This window comes from Sphaeramia orbicularis, chromosome 2 (genome assembly GCF_902148855.1).
Source record: "Sphaeramia orbicularis chromosome 2, fSphaOr1.1, whole genome shotgun sequence".
Lineage (NCBI taxonomy): Eukaryota > Metazoa > Chordata > Actinopteri > Kurtiformes > Apogonidae > Sphaeramia > Sphaeramia orbicularis.
Genome location: NC_043958.1, coordinates 1,934,969 through 1,953,257, shown reverse-complemented (window position 1 = coordinate 1,953,257; position 18,289 = coordinate 1,934,969). Strand labels below are relative to the sequence as shown.

The following is an 18,289-nucleotide window of genomic DNA, read 5'->3' as shown; positions in this document are numbered from 1 at the left end:
ATATTTAACACATTTAACACATTTAACCATATTTAACACATTTAACACATTTAACACATTTAACCATATTTAACCATATTTAACACATTTAACACATTTAACCATATTTAACCATATTTAACACATTTAACCATATTTAACACATTTAACACATTTAAACACATTTAACACATTTAACACATTTAACCATATTTAACATATTTAACCATATTTAACACATTTAACACATTTAACACATTTAAACACATTTAACACATTTAACACATTTAACACATTTAAACACATTTAACACATTTAACCATATTTAACACATTTAACCATATTTAACATATTTAACACATTTAACACATTTATAGCTTAAGATCTTTGCTCAAACACTGTCGTTGTGTGTCTGTGTCACCTCTGTGCGTAGGGGCGGTCCTACCTGGGGGCCCCTCCCCCAGGGGGTGGGGGCAGTCCTCCCTTCAGGGGGCGGTGCCCTCTCATGAATTACCCTGATCCTCTGACGTGCAGATACTTCACGGAGCCGCCGTGCGTGACAGGCCCACTGAGCACGCTCAGTACTTAATGGCTAAATTGGGAAGACTGTTACTAATCGCTTATTGAATAATGAAAGTGACACAACTGATAAAAGATTTCACTACGGTGGATTATTTATAATATTTCACTTAAGCCTCTCAGGCTGAGAAATAGAGGAGGAGAAAAAAAGAAGAAGAAAACAAAGAGAGGACTGAAAAACAGAACCAAGGATGTGTAAAAACAGTCAACTGTCAAATAAAACACTACGTCATCAGCACCGTTTGGGTCCAAATGAGGTTTTTTTATAGGTGTTTTCAAGCAACATGAAATTAATTTAACATTAAAATATTAAATAAAGTTCATAAAATGTGTTAAAAAAACTATCATTTCACTTTATAATTGAATATGATGGTTATAATAGTTTAATTTCACAAAAAAAAGGCAAAATAAATGAAAAGGTCAATATAATTGGAAGCTTAATCTGTCTATTATGTGGTTCAGTTCATTTATTTGATTGCCAAAGTAGTATTCAATGTGTTTTTTGCTGACTGTTTGGTAAAATATCAGTTTCTCATCAATTTACAGTCTAGAGCAGAAACGCCAAATCCGGCCCACCAAAGGGTCCAGTCTGACCCCTGGGATGAACGAGTGAAATGCAAAAATGACACTGAACACATTCATCACTTTAGTTCAGGTTCCACATACAGACCAGTTTAATCTGCAGTGGGTCGGATCACTAACATACTATCACAATAACCAATAAATACTCACAGCTCCCAATTTTTACCTCCGCCTTTTGCCAGGGTTTGTTTGTTTGTCTGTCTGTTTGTTTGTTTGTTTGTTTGCCTGTCCGTTAGTGTGCAACATAACTCAAAAAGTTATGGACAGATTTGGATGAAATTTTCAGGGTTTGTTGGAAATGGGATAAGGAAGAAATGATTAAATTTTGGTGGTGATCGGGGGTGGGGGGGCCCACGGGGGGGGGGGGCACTGATCAGCCTTGGCGGAGGTCTGCGCTCTCTGAGTGCTTCTAGTTATCTTTGTAAACATAAACATTTTCATGTATTTACACTAAAAGTAGAATTTTGCAAAAAAAATCTGAATAACCTGAACAAATTTGAACAACCTGAAACGTCTTATAGAAGTAAGTGCAATTTTAACAATATTCCACCTCTTACTAAATGTTTTGTGTATCTGTTCTGTAGATCCACTGTGATTTATACATTATAATGTACGTGTGTAAAAGATGTGGGTTGGATCAGTAAAATACTATCAGAAAAACCTATTAATATTCACAACTCCAAACTTTTCTCATGTCATTTTATTGTATTTACACTAAAACCAAGTATCATTTCACAAAAATACAAATAACTTGAACAAATATGAACATTTTGAAATGTCTGAAGTGTAATTTTATCAACATTCTGTCTGTTATTAAATATTTTGTGTATTTGTAGATCCACTGTGATCTGATAATTTACATGTGAAAATGATAAACTGAGACAGAATATCGTTAAAAATTGCTCTTAGTTTCTTAAGAAATTTCAGTTTGTTCATGTTATTCACATTGTTTAAAAGGATAGTTGGTAGATGCAAACATTTTCATCGCATAATTTTCCTTTTTCGCTCTAAAACATAAAGGAAAGTTTGGAGTTGGCATGATTTATATATTATTATATTATTATTATTTTACTAATTCGCCCCACTTCAGATCAAGTTTGGCTTAATGTGGCCAAAATGAGTTTGAAATCCCTGGTCTAGAGTGTCTAATTCTAAAATATTTTTCTTGCTCTGACTGAAAAAAAAAAAATTCTAACCTACTTTCGTCACATCTGACTGAGGAAAAAAAATCTCCCATTAAACTTAACAAAATATTGATGTTCATAAACTATACAGACATAAATATTGGGACACATCATGTCCTGTTCATGATGATTTGAGATAAAAAAGTTAATATATTTAATAAAATTTACAGGTAGAACAGTTAAAATCATAGTCATGGATAAAAAAATGTTGAGAGAAATTAAGTATTAACCATCTCTGGGGCATTTTGGAAGCAAAAATAATACTATAAACCAAACTAACCAATGCAGTGATATTTATCGCAATATAAAATGATAGATAGATAGACAGATAGATAGATAGAATAAATTACACTAAAAAAAGTAGAATTTAAAGACAAAATGTGTTTTCTACCTATCACATAAAAACATAAAAGCATAAAAAACATACCCCCCCTCCACGGACAGAAGTGTTCTGGAGCTTCTACCTCCTATACACCCCCCCACCCCCAGCTACTCCTCCTCCCGTCTCCTCCCACCTCCCCTCCCACTTAAAGAGTTATGCTGTCATTATTATTAGTCATTACTGTTTTGTATCCCAGACCTGTTAGAAAACAAACACCTGAATCCAACGTGTCCACATACTTTTGTCCATAAAGTCTATTACAGATGTGAATGCGTGTGTAATAACAGTTTCTAATAATGTCGGCATCGGAGCGTCTTCATTAATGTTGCAAAAATGAATAAATAAATATAAAAGCTGAGCGGTAATGACACACGAAGCTGTGGATTACTGTCGAGTTTCTGATTGGATCATTGAATATAAAAATGGTTTAAGGACGACATGGATCCAGAAGGAAACCGTGGCGATCCGTCACTGTGACTGACGCCTCTGTGATGGAAAGGCCAACATTACACATCTGCCGCCGCTCGCACATCTGTTCACTGTGTTCCACTCTAAATGTTGGCTCAGAGTTCAGACCACAGACAAATCTAACTCTAAATCTAACGAGGAAGCACCCGACGAGTCAAGTTTTGGAGGAAACGTTTGGTTCACAGCGTTTTTTTTTTCAATAATTACGTTAAGTCTAAAGCTGACGAAGACTCTGAGGAGTTAAAAGTCCAGTTGTTTGGTAGAGAAAAATGTAAAGAACAGACCCGTGAAAAGTATTCCCATTGAAATAATAATAATAATAATAATAATAATTGACATCTCAAAGTAATAAAGCAGAGTCATGAGGGTCGAACAAAATCTGGCCAATCAGGAGGCGGTTCCTCAGAAGAAGAATAAAACTGTACGTGTAAACAGAAACTAAAACCACAGCAGAAACTCAGGTAGTCCAAGGATTTGGTTTTATGTCTGAAATCGAAACAGATAGAGAACAGACCAAAAGGATAAAGGTTATATTACAAACAGATCCACAAACAGAGAAGAAGGAGGAGAAGAAAGAGGAGAAGAAGAAAGAGGAGAAGGAGGAGGAGAAGAAAGAGGAGAAGAAGAAGACGACGAAGGAGAAGAAAAAGGAGGAGAAGAAGAAGATGAGGGAGGAGAAGGAGAAGAGGATGATGGAGGAGAAGGAGAAGAAGAAAGAGGAGAAGAAGAGGAAGAAGAAACCTGACAGGATGACGAGATGAAGGGCTGACAGAATGAGGGGATGAACAAGAAATCCTTCGCTCAAAGATGAGCTCTGGACACAATCACATGACCAAACATGACCATCACATGACCATCACATGACCAAACATGGCTGCGTTTCCCAACCCTGGTCCTGAATCAACAACACTTTACTCTCATCTAACTCTTGGATTTGACACTGGTTTTTTGGGTCTAGATTTAGGTTTTAGTGAACGAGGTTCTGGTGGATCTAGATTCATGTTCCTGAGAATTCAGGATTTTCAAACTGTCTTTGGTGGTTCTAGATAGAGGTTCTAGTTCTGCAGTGTCTACATGGAGGTTCTAATGTTTCTATATTTAGGTTCTGGTAGTTCTAGGTTGAGGTTCTGGTCCATTTATTTTGGGGTTCTGGTCTTTCTATATTGAGGTTCTAGTGTTTCTATATTGAGGTCCTGGTCTTTCTAAACTGAGGTTCTGGTCTTTCTATATTGAGCTTAGGGTGGTTCTAGATGGAGGTTCTGGTCTTTGTATACTGAGCTTCAGGTGGTTCTAGATTGAGGATCTGGTCTTCCTATATTAAGGTTCTGGTCTTCCTAGACTGAGGTTCTAGTGTTTCTACATGGGGGTTCTGGTCTACCTATATTGAGGTCCTGGTCTTTCTATATTGAGGTTTTGGTGGTTCTAGATGGAAGTTCTGGTGTTTCTACATGGAGGTCCTGGTGTTTGCAGACGGGGGTCTTGCTGGACTTGGGCGGACCCGGGTGGGGAAACTGAGGCGAGGGGGAGGGGGGATGGCGTTACCTTCTGCAGTACCAGAGAGGCCGTCGGCTTTGAAGTTGCTGGTGCTCTTCTTCCGCCGGTGCTTTTTGCGGTTGGCGTGGGGCGACGGCGGGGGCTCCATCTTTGGACTGGTGGTGCTGGAGATACTGGGACTGGAGCAGACGGAGTCACCAAGACCTGTATCTGGACAAGGACCGGGAACCATGACAACCTGACAAACCTGATTCAGTGTTAGATGATCGCACATGTGGAGGTTTGTTCTACGACTTCTGAACCCTCAGTCCTCCAAGGCTAGTTTATCGATTTATACAGACGGGCTTCAATTTAGCTTTTTAAAGTTCTTAAAAAAACACAAATCCAAGTGTTTTATATGTAAATGTTCAGTTCAGTCTCAGCTTTATGGAACCGAGGCCTATTTCTGTCCTCGTCCACTGTTCAAAGAGAGAATTCAGCCCAAATGCTGAAAGTCCGATTATTGAAAATGTTCAAATCTGTTGTGAAAACACACCTTCACTCGTGGATGAAGTGTTTTGGCGTTGAAATAGGTTTAAAAAAGTCTGAGGTGCACAAAAGCAGTGGAATATATGAATAAAATAATGGGTACATGGAAATAACATGTCTAATTGTCTTTTTTTGTTTATTTTCAGGATAATTTTGTCCATTTTTTGATTAATCTGCTCATTGTATTGAATATTTTATTTGACTGTTTTTTCTTGATTGTTTTCTTCATGTTTCTTCATTTCTAATATAGTTTTACCAAGTCTCAGCTTCTCAAAAGTAGTGGAAAATATGAATAAAATAATGGATAAGTGTAGAAAATGTCATGAGCATAAACAGTCTGTCATTCTATTTTCACCAATGATCAAAAATCATTAGATGTGTAAATGACAAAGGAAACCAAATATTTACTGAGCCCATAATATTTCCATCCTGTCTGTTGTTTAGTTTTTTTCTTGATGCTGTAAAACAGTTGTTGTCTGTCCCACAGAAGGGGACGTCTCATGTTGGACAGGTCTATTTCTGTCCTGTCTCTACACATTAAACTGGAATAAGGCGGGCTTTAGTGATTCCAGGGTGCCGATTGGTTGGTAAAAGTTGACAGACAAGGGATTCGACCCATGATGTTGCACAAGTTGATGGACAAAGGACTGATCTGAATAACACAATAAGAGGTGAAGATATGTGTGTATAGATCTGTGATTGGCTCCAACTCCAGCTGTCAATCACATGGGACGTCAATGGAACAGAAAGATGAGATGTGAAGCACTTTTCTGCAGCGAAAAAACAACTAAAACATGGTGAAACTGTGGTAAAAACAGGCCTTAGAGGGTTTTTAAAACTATCATATCTTGCATTTTACAAAACCTAAAGATGTGACCTATAAACACCCCCCCAGGATGTCCATATAAGGAGTTGGATATTATTCCCACAGTGAATTACCCAGGATCCACCTGCAGCGTGGATCTGTTCAAGTCCAAACACTTAGACATACCCTTTTACAATAGGACGTTGTACAGCTCTGTTAATGTCGACGTGTGCATCAAAATAAAGGAACAGTTGGACGTCCATCGATTGTCTCGACTCTGATCTGACCTGATCAGGTCTGAGGACGAGGTCTGGACCTGGGGCGAGCGAGCCTATCAGCAGCAGCCCGTGAGTCTCTCTCTCTCTCAGCCTCGCTCTCTATGCTGCCGCTGACAGCTGTGACTAGCGGCAGAATAAAATAACATTCAGCTTCCATCAATATCAGGCGGCGGCGGCGGCGGATGGCGGCGCTGACATGGGCTCAGTGTGTGTCTGAGCTGAGACACAAACACACACACACTGTATATATACACAAGTTTTCCACCGTCCCCAAACCGCAGACGCCCCAAGGACGGCCATAACTTATTTTACAATCGTTTAGTCTCAGCTCAAGTGGAAAATGTGACAACTTATCTCTGCTGACAAGATGCCATCCCCGAGCGCGCAATTAACCGCCGTGGATTAACGGCCCCCCCCCATCTGCAAGACGCGCTCCATCCACGTCAACCCCCGCCCAGACCTCAGCCTCCAGACGGCCTCCTTCAGCATCCTCATCTCCGACGGGCTTTTCCCTCCACTGGAGACGGAGGATACGATCGCAACAAGCTCAGCTTAATCACATATCGATAATTAGCATCATTAATGTCAAATCGTTAATCTGTCAGGCTGGTTTTAGGTCCAGAGTGGAGGTTGAAGGATACAGATCGTTATTTATAGTTTTAAAAGATGCAACAAGATGAAAACGATGCAAAAAAGTCCAGATTATGTTTGATAACTACTGCTGACCTTCATCATTGTCTTTAAACCCATTTATTCTTTGCTCAGAACTTACTATTGGCTCAATCTCTGATTAGAGAAAATCGGACAAACATACAAAAGTCTTCTGGCATCAAGTGCTCAAGTCAAACTGTAACTGACTCATATGAGCTGTTCATGGCCCCTGGGAGTCCACACAAAGCATTTCACAGCTCTAAACGTTACTGGAGGAGTGCCGCCGCCAGCCTGAACACTGACGACACAGCTGTCACTCAGGCTGATCGTCACGGCAACACAGGACTCTGACAGCTGTCAGTCTGACAGACGACTTCAGCCCGACCATGAGTAGATTACTGGACAGTAACAGCAGGAACACGAGTCCATATTGACTTAAAGGACTGACAGGTGGATCAGAGGGCCCCTGTGTGGAGCTCCGCTGTGGGGCCTGCTCACCCTGTCATGGTCCCTGTGATGCAGCTGCACGAGAGGAGCTGATGTTACAACTGAGCCAAAATACTAACATAAATGTATCGAAACCTCATTCAAATACAAGTAGAGTTAGCTTGACACAGTGAAAAGAAATGTATACTATCAATGAAAATGTGTTGCTTTTAATGCCGTTCAACACAGATTTTCAAAACACCGATGTGGAACTGAGCCAATGTGACTGTTATAAAGTGATTTACAGCCTACAACTATGTCTTGTCATGTCAGCAGCTAGTGGAAGCTGAAAAAGCTTTGGCTATAACCCATGAAAACCTTGAATGTTCTGTAGAAATCCAATACAAACAGTGATAATGTTGGCAGAAGTGGTTCAATAATTAGAGTATGATTGTATGCAGATGACACCTTCCTGTTTCATGCAGTTGTTTGTACGTCTACGGGTTGTTTTTCGTATGTTGTGGGTGCATTGCGGTCTTTTACCTGTGCTGACTCCGGAGTGGCGATGACGGTGGCGTCGGTCCACTGGTCGGCGCTGGAGACGGAGTACGAGCGCTGGTGCATCCCCTCCAGACCACGACTGCTTGAAGGACACGAGGCTGACGCCGCTCGCCATCTGAGACGTGACGAGCTGCTGCTGACCGACCTGAGGGCGACCACGCGGTCAAAGGTCAGGCTTCGGGAGGTCTAATCGGAGAGTAATCCTAAAACATCTGCGGCTCCCAGACTTTATCAGTTCCAACCCCAAAGAGATGGTTTGGTTTGTTTCATATTCAATTTTTTTGTTGTTGTTTTTGTTGATCTTTGTTTCATCTTAATACCATGTGTTTGTTTACTTTTGTTACAGACTTTAGAACAACATCTATACAAACATTTCCTAATATAACCTATAGACATATACATATATAAATACAAATACATACCATATATTACTCCAGCTATACTCTTACATGATCATATTTAGGTACATCATTCATATATATATATTACACCAACAATAACATTAGAGTTATTACTACAACACCAATAAATCATACTATTATTATATTATTATTATTATATCATAGTAACTGCAACATACTGATTAATTATATAAATTTTTTACCATCATTCCTAAAAAAGAGATTTAGAATCTGACAGAAATACGACGTTGCTCAAAAGCAGTTGGTTTGATGAACTCAACACAGATTTGTTTAGATATTTCGTATATTAATGGTTGTGGTGGATCTAGATCCTGATTTCATGAGTACTGTGGAGTATCAGCCTGGTTTTCAGTGGATCTAGATTTAAAAATTCAGGGGTTTTAGGGATGTATGGACTTATTTGGGGAGATTCTAATTAGATTTTTGCAACAATTCTGGATCTTCAGACTTGTTTTAGTAGATCTAGATGTAGGATTCAGCCATGTTCTAATTTCTAGACCGGTTTGGAGAATCTAGGTCGAGGATTTAGTAGTGTTCAAAATATGGAGACTGATTCTGGATCATCTAATTAAAGATTTATTAGCACTTGGGATTTGTCATGCTGTTTTAATGATTCCAGGTTGAAGATTCAGGAGTATTTGGATTTGGAGACTTGTTTTGGTGGATCTAGGTTCAGGAATCAGGAGTTTTCTGGACTTCTTCAGTCTGGTTTTAGTGCTCCTGATTGAAGATTTAAGGGTTTTCTGGATTCTGAGACAGTTTGGTGAACCTAGGTTGAGGATTCAGTAGTATTGTGGATTATTCAGGCGAGATTTAGTGGCTATTGAGTGAAGATTGAAGGGTTTTCGGGGATTTTGGTGATCTAGCTGGAGGTTTCAGAAGTGTCTAGACGGTTTTGGTGAATACATAGGTTATTTTACCTCATAAACATTACCATGAGCTCCACTTTAAGAAGAGTCTTCTGTTGGTAAAACCTCTGGCTCTAAATGCTAAAAATGTGTGATATTTTTTTGCAGTGTGGGACTGGAGCCAGTAATAAAGGTGGTGTAAATCAAACCCTTGACTTGTGGAGAGGCAGGGCCCCTCCCCTCGCCGCCGCCGCCTCATTCTCTCATTACAGCTCATTTCTCGGCGCTGGCTGAGCGGAGCCAGGACTCTGATTACTTAATATTCATGACATTAATTAGTTACACTGCAGTACGGCTCGCTGAATATTCATGCTATTAGCTGGAGCCTCCTGATCCTCCACCTTTTGTTTTACGACATCTTCCTTCAGGTGACGTGAAGCGTTCGAGGCCTCGGGGCCTGTTTTCTGCTCCGACGCCGCTTCGTAAAAACCCAAACTCTGCTTTAAATATTCATCTGGAATCATTTACACACGACAAAACCTGTTTGTGTTGGAGGCAGAAGAAGGAAAACAGGCCATCGGACTGGTTTGTTCAAGAAGGAATTAACACGTTACGTTGTTATTTCTATGTGGATGGTCCAGTGGAAAAACACACAGAGCACAACACAGATGAGTCTAGCAGGACCAGTACTGATACTGATACTACTGATACTGATACTACTGATACTACTGATACTACTGATACTGATACTACAGATACTACTGATACTGATACTACTGATACTACTGATACTACTGATACTACTACTACTGATACTGATACTACTGATACTACTGATACTACTGATACTGATACTACTGATACTGCTACTACTGATACTACTGATACTACTGATACTGATACTACTGATACTACTGATACTACTGATACTGATACTACTGATACTACTGATACTACTGATACTGATACTACTGATACTACTACTGATACTACTACTACTGTACTGATACTACTGATACTACTACTACTAATACTGATACTACTGATACTGATACTACTGATACTACTACTACTGATACTACTACTACTGATACTACTGATACTACTGATACTGATACTACTGATACTACTACTACTGATACTGATACTACTGATACTGATACTACTGATACTACTACTACTGATACTGATACTACTGATACTACTGATACTAATACTACTGATACTACTGATACTAATACTACTGATACTACTACTACTGATACTGATACTACTGATACTAATACTACTGATACTGATATTACTGATACTAATACTACTGATACTACTACTACTAATACTGATACTACTGATACTAATACTACTGATACTACTACTAATACTGATACTACTGATACTAATACTACTGATACTACTACTACTAATACTGATACTACTGATACTACTACTACTGATACTGATACTACTGATACTAATACTACTGATACTACTACTACTAATACTGATACTACTGATACTAATACTACTGATACTACTACTACTGATACTGATACTACTGATACTAATACTACTGATACCACTACTACTGATACTACTGATACCACTACTACTGATACTAATACTACTGATACTAATACTGATACTACTGATACTACTACTACTAATACTGATACTGATACTACTGATACTACTACTACTGATACTACTACTACTAATACTGATACTACTACTACTGATACTACCGATACTACTACTACTACTGATACTATGATACTACTACTACTAATACTGATACTGATACTACTGATACTAATACATCTAATACTGATACTACTACTACTGATACTAATACTGATACTACTGATACTAATACTGATACTAATACTTCTAATACTGATACTACTACTACTAATACTAATACTGATACTACTGATACTAATACTTCTAATACTGATACTACTACTACTGATACTACTGGTATAATACTGATACTAATACTTCTAATACTGATACTACTACTACTAATACTGATACTAACTACTACTGCTGATACTGATATACTGATACTAATACTGATACTACTGCTACTGCTGATACTGATTACTACTGATACTAATACTACTAACACTGATACTAATACTACTAATACTGATACTACTGCTATACTGATACTAATACTAAGAATATGATACTACTACAATACTGATACTGCTACTATTAATACTACTGGTACTAATACTTATACTGACACTACTACTGATACCATACTACTACTACTACTGATACTTAACACTAGTACTAAATTGACTACATTAATAACACATTAAACCCGTGTTGACATCAGTTCTGGAGAAGCTGCAGATGAATCCAACTGGACAAACTAAACCCCCAGTGACTAACCCCCCAGCGATCATTAAACCTCCCAGGTCCTGGTGTCCACCATTTGGTGGTTCAGGTCCTGATGTTCACCCCTTAGTGGTTCAGGTCCTGGTGTCCACCTATCTGTGGTTCTGGTCCTAGTGTTTACCTGTCTGTGGGTTTGGTCCTAGTGTTTACCTGTCAGTGGTTTCAGGTCCTAGTGTTTACCTGTCTGTGGTCTCGGTCCTAGTGTTTACCTGTCTGTGGTCTGGCCTAGTGTTACCTGTCAGTGGTTCAGGTCCTAGTGTTTACCTGTCTGTGGTTCTGGTCCTAGTGTTTACTGTCTGTGGTTCTGGTCCTAGTGTTTACCTGTCTGTGGTTCTGGTCCTAGTGTTTACCTGTCAGTGGTTCAGGTCGTGGTTCTGGTTGGACTCTAAACCCATGTGGTCTCACCTGGTGTGGGGTCTCGAGCTGCAGGCTGCTCATGTCCTTGGTCAGGCCGTTGGTCTTGGGGCTGGGAACGGCGGCGCATGTTGACACGGCGCGAGGCGGCCGTTTACCCGGAACCTTCACCGTGGTCCGCAGGAGGTCGATCTCTTCCGTGGACGTTCTGCATGTAGTCCTGAAAGAACATGGAAGACTTTAGGACTTTATTTGTTCCTCTGAGGTTCTGCTGAGGAACGGTAGGAGTCATGTGATCTGATTTTGAAAGCATCAAAACATGATGACATTTATAAGCTGCAGGTAATTTTACAGGTTTTTCAAGACACATTATCAAAGACATACAAGCACGGGAGGTGAAGTGCACTATGGGAATTGTAGTCTGCTTGTATTTTTACAGTTTGCCTCCATTTCATAAACTTTTTATCTATTAAATTAGACCAATTTCTTTTTTTAAAAAAAATGGATTAAGGTCTAAAGTGATGATTTTTGTAATAATGTTAATTGAACATTTAATGCCTTAAATGTGTGTGTGTCAATTTAAAAAATAGATGGAAACGAGAAAATGTCTAAAATTATAGTTCAGTTTTTGTTTATTGATTCTTACAAAGATTTAAAAGTTGAATCCTCTGAACGGTTTTAGTTAATGCTTCTTCAGCTTCAGATGTTGATAAATAAAGAATTCATGAAGAAAATCCACAGTTTTTGAGAGACGATTACGTTTTATATACTTTTTAATAGATAAGAGGTGAGAAACCAGAAAATAATCTTTGGAACGACAAGATACAAAATTCTGTTTCTTGAACATTAATGCCTTAAATGTAACTTAAACATATTTATCTTTTTTTTTTTTTTTTTTTTTTTTTAAAGATGGACAGACTAAACCAATTATTAATGTTTTTGCTCAGTTCAGTTCTTTTTGTTTGTTGATTCTTACAAACATTTTTTGACAGTTACTACAGAAAAAGTACAATTTTCCAGTGAAATCCAAAAGCTCTCAGCTCAGTGTTTTATTTAATGCTTCTTCAGCTTCAGATGCTGAAAAAATAAAGAATATAGTGATCATTAACTTGCAAAAATCCACCGTTTTCAACAGACAATGATGATCTTTTAAATATTTTTTAATGAATTTGTGATGTATGCTTATTAAACACTTGGTGTGTTAAATGTAACTGTCATTTTCTGAAGAACAGATTGAACCTTCTTCAGTACGAGTGTCCTTTCTGGATAATTCGCTCTAAACCTCCAAATGCTTAAAAGGAAACAAAGCCAGGGCTAATCCCTCAAAGCGGTGCTGAAGTGTCCCACACTCGGCCTCTGATTGCTCCGCCCCCTTCGCCATCATGGCCCGAATGGCGACCCACCACCGGTGCGATCGGCGGGATGCCTCGGTATCTGCCAGAGTCAGTCCCGACGCCGGATCAGACGAAGGAACGGAGTTAATGACGCACAAGAGGCGCTTGTTAAAGCCGCCCCCCCCTCCCCTCGGGGGCGGGGTGGAGTGCTGCCGCTGACCCCGGAGCAGCAGGGCATTGTGGGAGGCCAGCCTCCTCTTCAACATGAAGGAGGATGAGGAGAAACAAAGCTCTGGACCCCACTGGGACCAGGATGAAACCCAGAGGACGAGCAGGAAATAACAAGGTTATGGACATATTTCTGTTAAAAACCAATTCGATATTAGTGTGATGTCGCAAAAATGTCAAGGATTAATGACATCATAGGACGTCTGCAGAATATTTACTCCACATATTCAGCGGATCCATGAAACATTGCAGCGTCACAGACTAACGGGACCATGTGGTTCACTTACATTTAGATATCGGAGAAAAATGAGCACAGTGACGGAACCAGTGGTTTGATTGAAACGCGACAAGTGGGAAAAAACAGGGATATAAGATACATGAACAAATAACACAAACACTAACAAACAACGAAAAAACATTTTCAGTGTACAATGTCGCTGAAACTGTCGCCCTTAATATCATAAATGAAAAACAACATGGAGGTAAAATCTAACGACATGAAAATAATGTCGCAAAAAGATGAAAACTATGTAAAGTTCCAAAAAGACAAAAATGGTGCAAAAGTTGCAAAAATACTAAAATAATTACTTAAAAGATACAACAGGAAGACAATATAAGTCGCAATACATGAAATGACGTAAAAGGCGCTACAAGATGAAAACTTAAGTCGCAAAAAGACAAAACTTGGCATAAGAGATGTAAAAAGATAAAAACAATGTAAGTCGGAAATAGATGAAACTGACGTAAAAGACGCAGGAAGATGAACACATATAAGTCGGAAAATGATTAAAATTGATGTAAAAGTCGCAAATGGATGAAATGACTTAAAAGACATAAGATGAAATATAAGTCACAAAAATATGAAAACGATATAAAATATGCAACAAGATGAAAACATGTCGCCAAACGAAAAAAATTGGTATAAAAGACGCCAAAAAGATAAAAACAATGCAAGTTGGAACTAGATAAAATGACATAAAGACGCAGGAGGATGAACATATAAAAGTCGGGAAAATGATTTAAATTGATGTAAAAGTCGCAAAAAGATGAAAGTGACTTAAGACACAAGATGAAAACATAAGTCGCAAAGAGACAAAATTGGCATAAGAGATGCAAATAGATAAGAACAATATAAGTCAGAAATAGATGAAAATGACGTAAAGATGCAAGAAGATGAACATATAAAAATCGGAAAAGGATTAAATTGATGTAAAAGTCGCAAATAGATGAAACGGCGTAAAAGAGGCTCCAAGCTGAAACCCTTCCAGTCACCTAACGGATTGTGTCATTAATTTCGCAGGTATTTTATTTTTTCCACGCTCCTCGAACCCCCCGACGCTGCCTAAATCCTCCACAAACCGTAAAGGACTTGATGAAACGCGCTCACTTCCAGTTCTGAAAGTCTAATTGGTCGACGCGCATGGCGAGCGCCTCCCGCCTCCCTCTGGCAGCTCCTCTGACAAAAGGCCAATTCAAAGCCAAGTGCTCTCGACGGCGTCTTAACAAGCCACCGGAGAGCCCTGGAGCCAGAGGCCTGCTGGGTAACCACACACCTCCGACAGATTGACCGAGGTAATTGAGTCTCCATTTGCATCGAGGAGCTTTCATCGCCGTGCCGACCGCCGCCGCCGAGTCCAGGACGGATGTTCGCATCGACCGGCGCGGGATGGAAGTGTCCGCCCCGTACAAATGGACGCATAAACGGCAGTGGCGGCGGCGGGGTGAAAAATGCAACAGCGACGCAGCGGCGGATTCTGCTGACGGCGGTCGGATCGATGACGGCAGATAAAGAGAAGAAGAAGAAGAGTCACCAAAACACACTGTGAATATTTAATCCTCATTTTATCGGATTCACACACAAACCACTGGTTATTCATTTATTAAATATGTGTAAATATTGACTCACTGTTTTAGTTCTATTTTCAGCATCGATCACTTCATCATCATCATCATCATCATCATCCCGATAAATAAAGTCATTCTTCAACTAATGACGACGGTTCACTCATATATCATTAAATCCATCTAATATCACCTACTGTCACTGTACAACATGAATACATAGTTGTAATCATTAATATTTAAGTATATTTTATTAGAAAATGTGTCTGTTACCTTTTTATTAACCTTATTAAAGCTTAATATAATTAACTGTGTCTCGTTTTCAATTATTTTCTCACATTTCAATGAATAAAAGATGTTTTCTACGTCGTCACTTTTATTTGTAACATCTGTGAAAGGTGGATTATTTGGGCTTTAATCCAGAAAGTGAATGTTCAAGTCGACAAAAGTGTCATTATAACAATTAACTTTATTATTACAGTTAAAAATAAATACAGTACTATTTTGTTCCGTTCCATTCTATTTATCATTTAATTTCTTATCGTTATAGAATTTTTCCAAATAAATAAAAGATAATTTTTCTTAATTGTTTGTTAGTGTTTAATCAGTAATAAAAAACGTTTATTCACCTTCAAGTGTAATTTAGTAGAAAAATCTTAATTCTTTAAATCAGTATAATCAATACTATTAGATGTACTTTCTGTTATTATTGTAGACAAGCAACTGTAGTTTCATAATTAATTCATATAGTTTAGATGTAATAGAAATGTACGAAACATGTTTATTTTCTAATATATGATCAAAAATGTCTAATATTTGTGTTTTTTATTGTTATTTGTGCTGGATATGTTTTGGTATTTTTGTGTTTTGTCATTTTATTGTATTATGAAAACGATGTTACTTTACTTACTTTCACTTTCATTTTTAAAAATTTATCATATTGACTATTCCTAAGTCTCATAATTAAATTCTCTAAAAAATATATATAAAACCAACACATAACTATTACTCATTTCTAATTTCTGTTATTGTAGACAAGCATACATGGTAACATAATTATTTATTAATATAGTTTATATTTACTGGAAAACATATTAAATATGTTCATTTTCTCACATATTATCAAAAATGTCTTGATATTTTTATTTTTCTATTATTAGTGCAGGACATGTTCTGATATTTCTGTGTTTTGTCATATTTCTTTGCATTTATTATTAATATGACGCTACTTTACTCACTTTTGCGTTCACTTTTCACAACATATAATATTTTACCTTTTTTATGATTTATTTTACTCTGTGTTTAATCACGATTAAACTATTGAAATAAATATCCCTGAATATGTTTCGGTATTTTTGTGTTTGTCATATTTGTTGTGTTTTTATAGATATGACGCTCCTTTACTTTCACTTTCACTAACATTCATCATACTTTACTTTTTTATGATTTATTTTATTCTGTGTTCAATCATTATTAAACTCTTTTAATAAATATCCCTGAATATGTTTTGGTATTTTGTCATATTTTGTTGTTTTTTATAAATACGTCACTACTTTCACTAACATATATCACATTTTACTCTTTCTCTGAGCTGTTTTCCTGTTTGTGTTCAGTCATTTCATTTAAATCAGACTGATACTGGCTTTATTTCATTTGATTTTCCTTCTGTGTTTCTTTATCCGTATTTTCCTCCTCGTTCCGATGTGAACCGTGTTTCCAGACGCCACCGCCGCTGCCGCCATCGAGAGGCGTTCCCTTCGCCTGTTTTTGTGCGTCGTCCGCCTCTTCACAGGAGTGTTTTTCTGGCATCTTATGCCTTCCACTTAATTAGAGACATTAATGTGATTTCTTTGCACATAGTCGGCCAATTAGCGGCGCTGATTGAGTTTCATTCGATTAGCCTCCGCAAACAGGCTAATTGACGCCCGAGCTGCAGACGCAGCGCGAGGAGACAAAACCTGGCTTTTTGGAGCTGGAGGGTTTTTGTGAGTCTGTGTGTGTGTGTGTGTGTGTGTGTTGATGTGTTAAGTGATGAGTTTTAACACTAATTTACTGCATCAGCTGCTCTAATCGCTGATGGACGTGTGGCGTCTGAGGCAGAGCTCAGGGAATCAAACCCACAACCACCCAACTCCACCAATTAATTACACACTAAACACGACGGCGAGTGTGTTTATCTACAGTTATTCAACGGCAACCCACTGATTAAACCCGAACTGTCAGAATACGACCGACCAACGCCGTCTTCATTATGTTTATCAGAACCGATCTGCCTCGTGTCTGCTTAGATTCGTTCTTCTTCTTTTACGCAAATTTGGTCGTGAAAAAACAAAGAACTGAAGCAAAAAGGTGGAAAATGAGGAAGAAGAGGAAGTTTTGTTTTGTCTAATGTTTTTCTTCTTGTTACATTTTTACATCGTTTTCTTCGGTGTGTCTTTCGCGTCATTTTTATTTTGTTGCATCCTGCAAGTTTTTTTTAATCTTGTTTCGTCTTCGTGTTTTAGGCTTTTTTTATTGTATTTGTCTTATTTTATAGCTTTCCTGTCACTGATGCTTTAATATTTGTCATTTTGTTGCATCTCGTCGTTGAAAACATTTTGATCTTGTTGCAATTTCAAATAGTTTTCATCACACATTTTTACATCTTGTTACATTGTTTGTCTTTTTTATGTTTTGCTACATTTTTGTTTCGTTCTAACTTTTACGTCATTTTCACCATCTTCAACAGTTTTCGATGTCTTACTTTTTTTCATTTTATGTCCTTTTCAAATTCTATGTTTTTATCTTTTACATCGTTTTTATCTGGTCTTTTATTCGTCGTTATATCATTTGTATCTTGTTGCATCTTTTACGTTGTTTTCTGCTTTTTCTTTCATTTATATGATAAAATACAATTAATCTTTATTATGAACAAAATAGGCAAAGGTTAAAAAAAACC

At 38.0% G+C, this 18,289-nt stretch overlaps 2 protein-coding genes across 2 annotated transcripts in view; both read right to left on the bottom strand.

Annotated features, from left to right (window-relative positions):
• The window catches only part of LOC115436300 (arf-GAP with GTPase, ANK repeat and PH domain-containing protein 1-like), a 57,414-nt gene extending 43,867 nt beyond the window's left edge, over positions 1-13,547 (bottom strand). Inside the window, exons 1-4 of the mRNA XM_030159140.1 lie at positions 13,252-13,547; positions 11,999-12,167; positions 7,900-8,062; positions 4,717-4,878 (exon numbers count right to left, since the gene is read on the bottom strand). Of these exons, the coding sequence (XP_030015000.1) occupies positions 4,717-4,878; positions 7,900-8,062; positions 11,999-12,167; positions 13,252-13,547 (790 nt within the window). The remainder of the gene's footprint in view (positions 1-4,716; positions 4,879-7,899; positions 8,063-11,998; positions 12,168-13,251) is intronic.
• LOC115432728 (zinc finger protein 420-like) overlaps positions 1-18,289 on the bottom strand; it is a 597,943-nt gene that overhangs the window by 165,275 nt on the left and 414,379 nt on the right. The gene's annotated exons all lie outside the window — the stretch shown is intronic.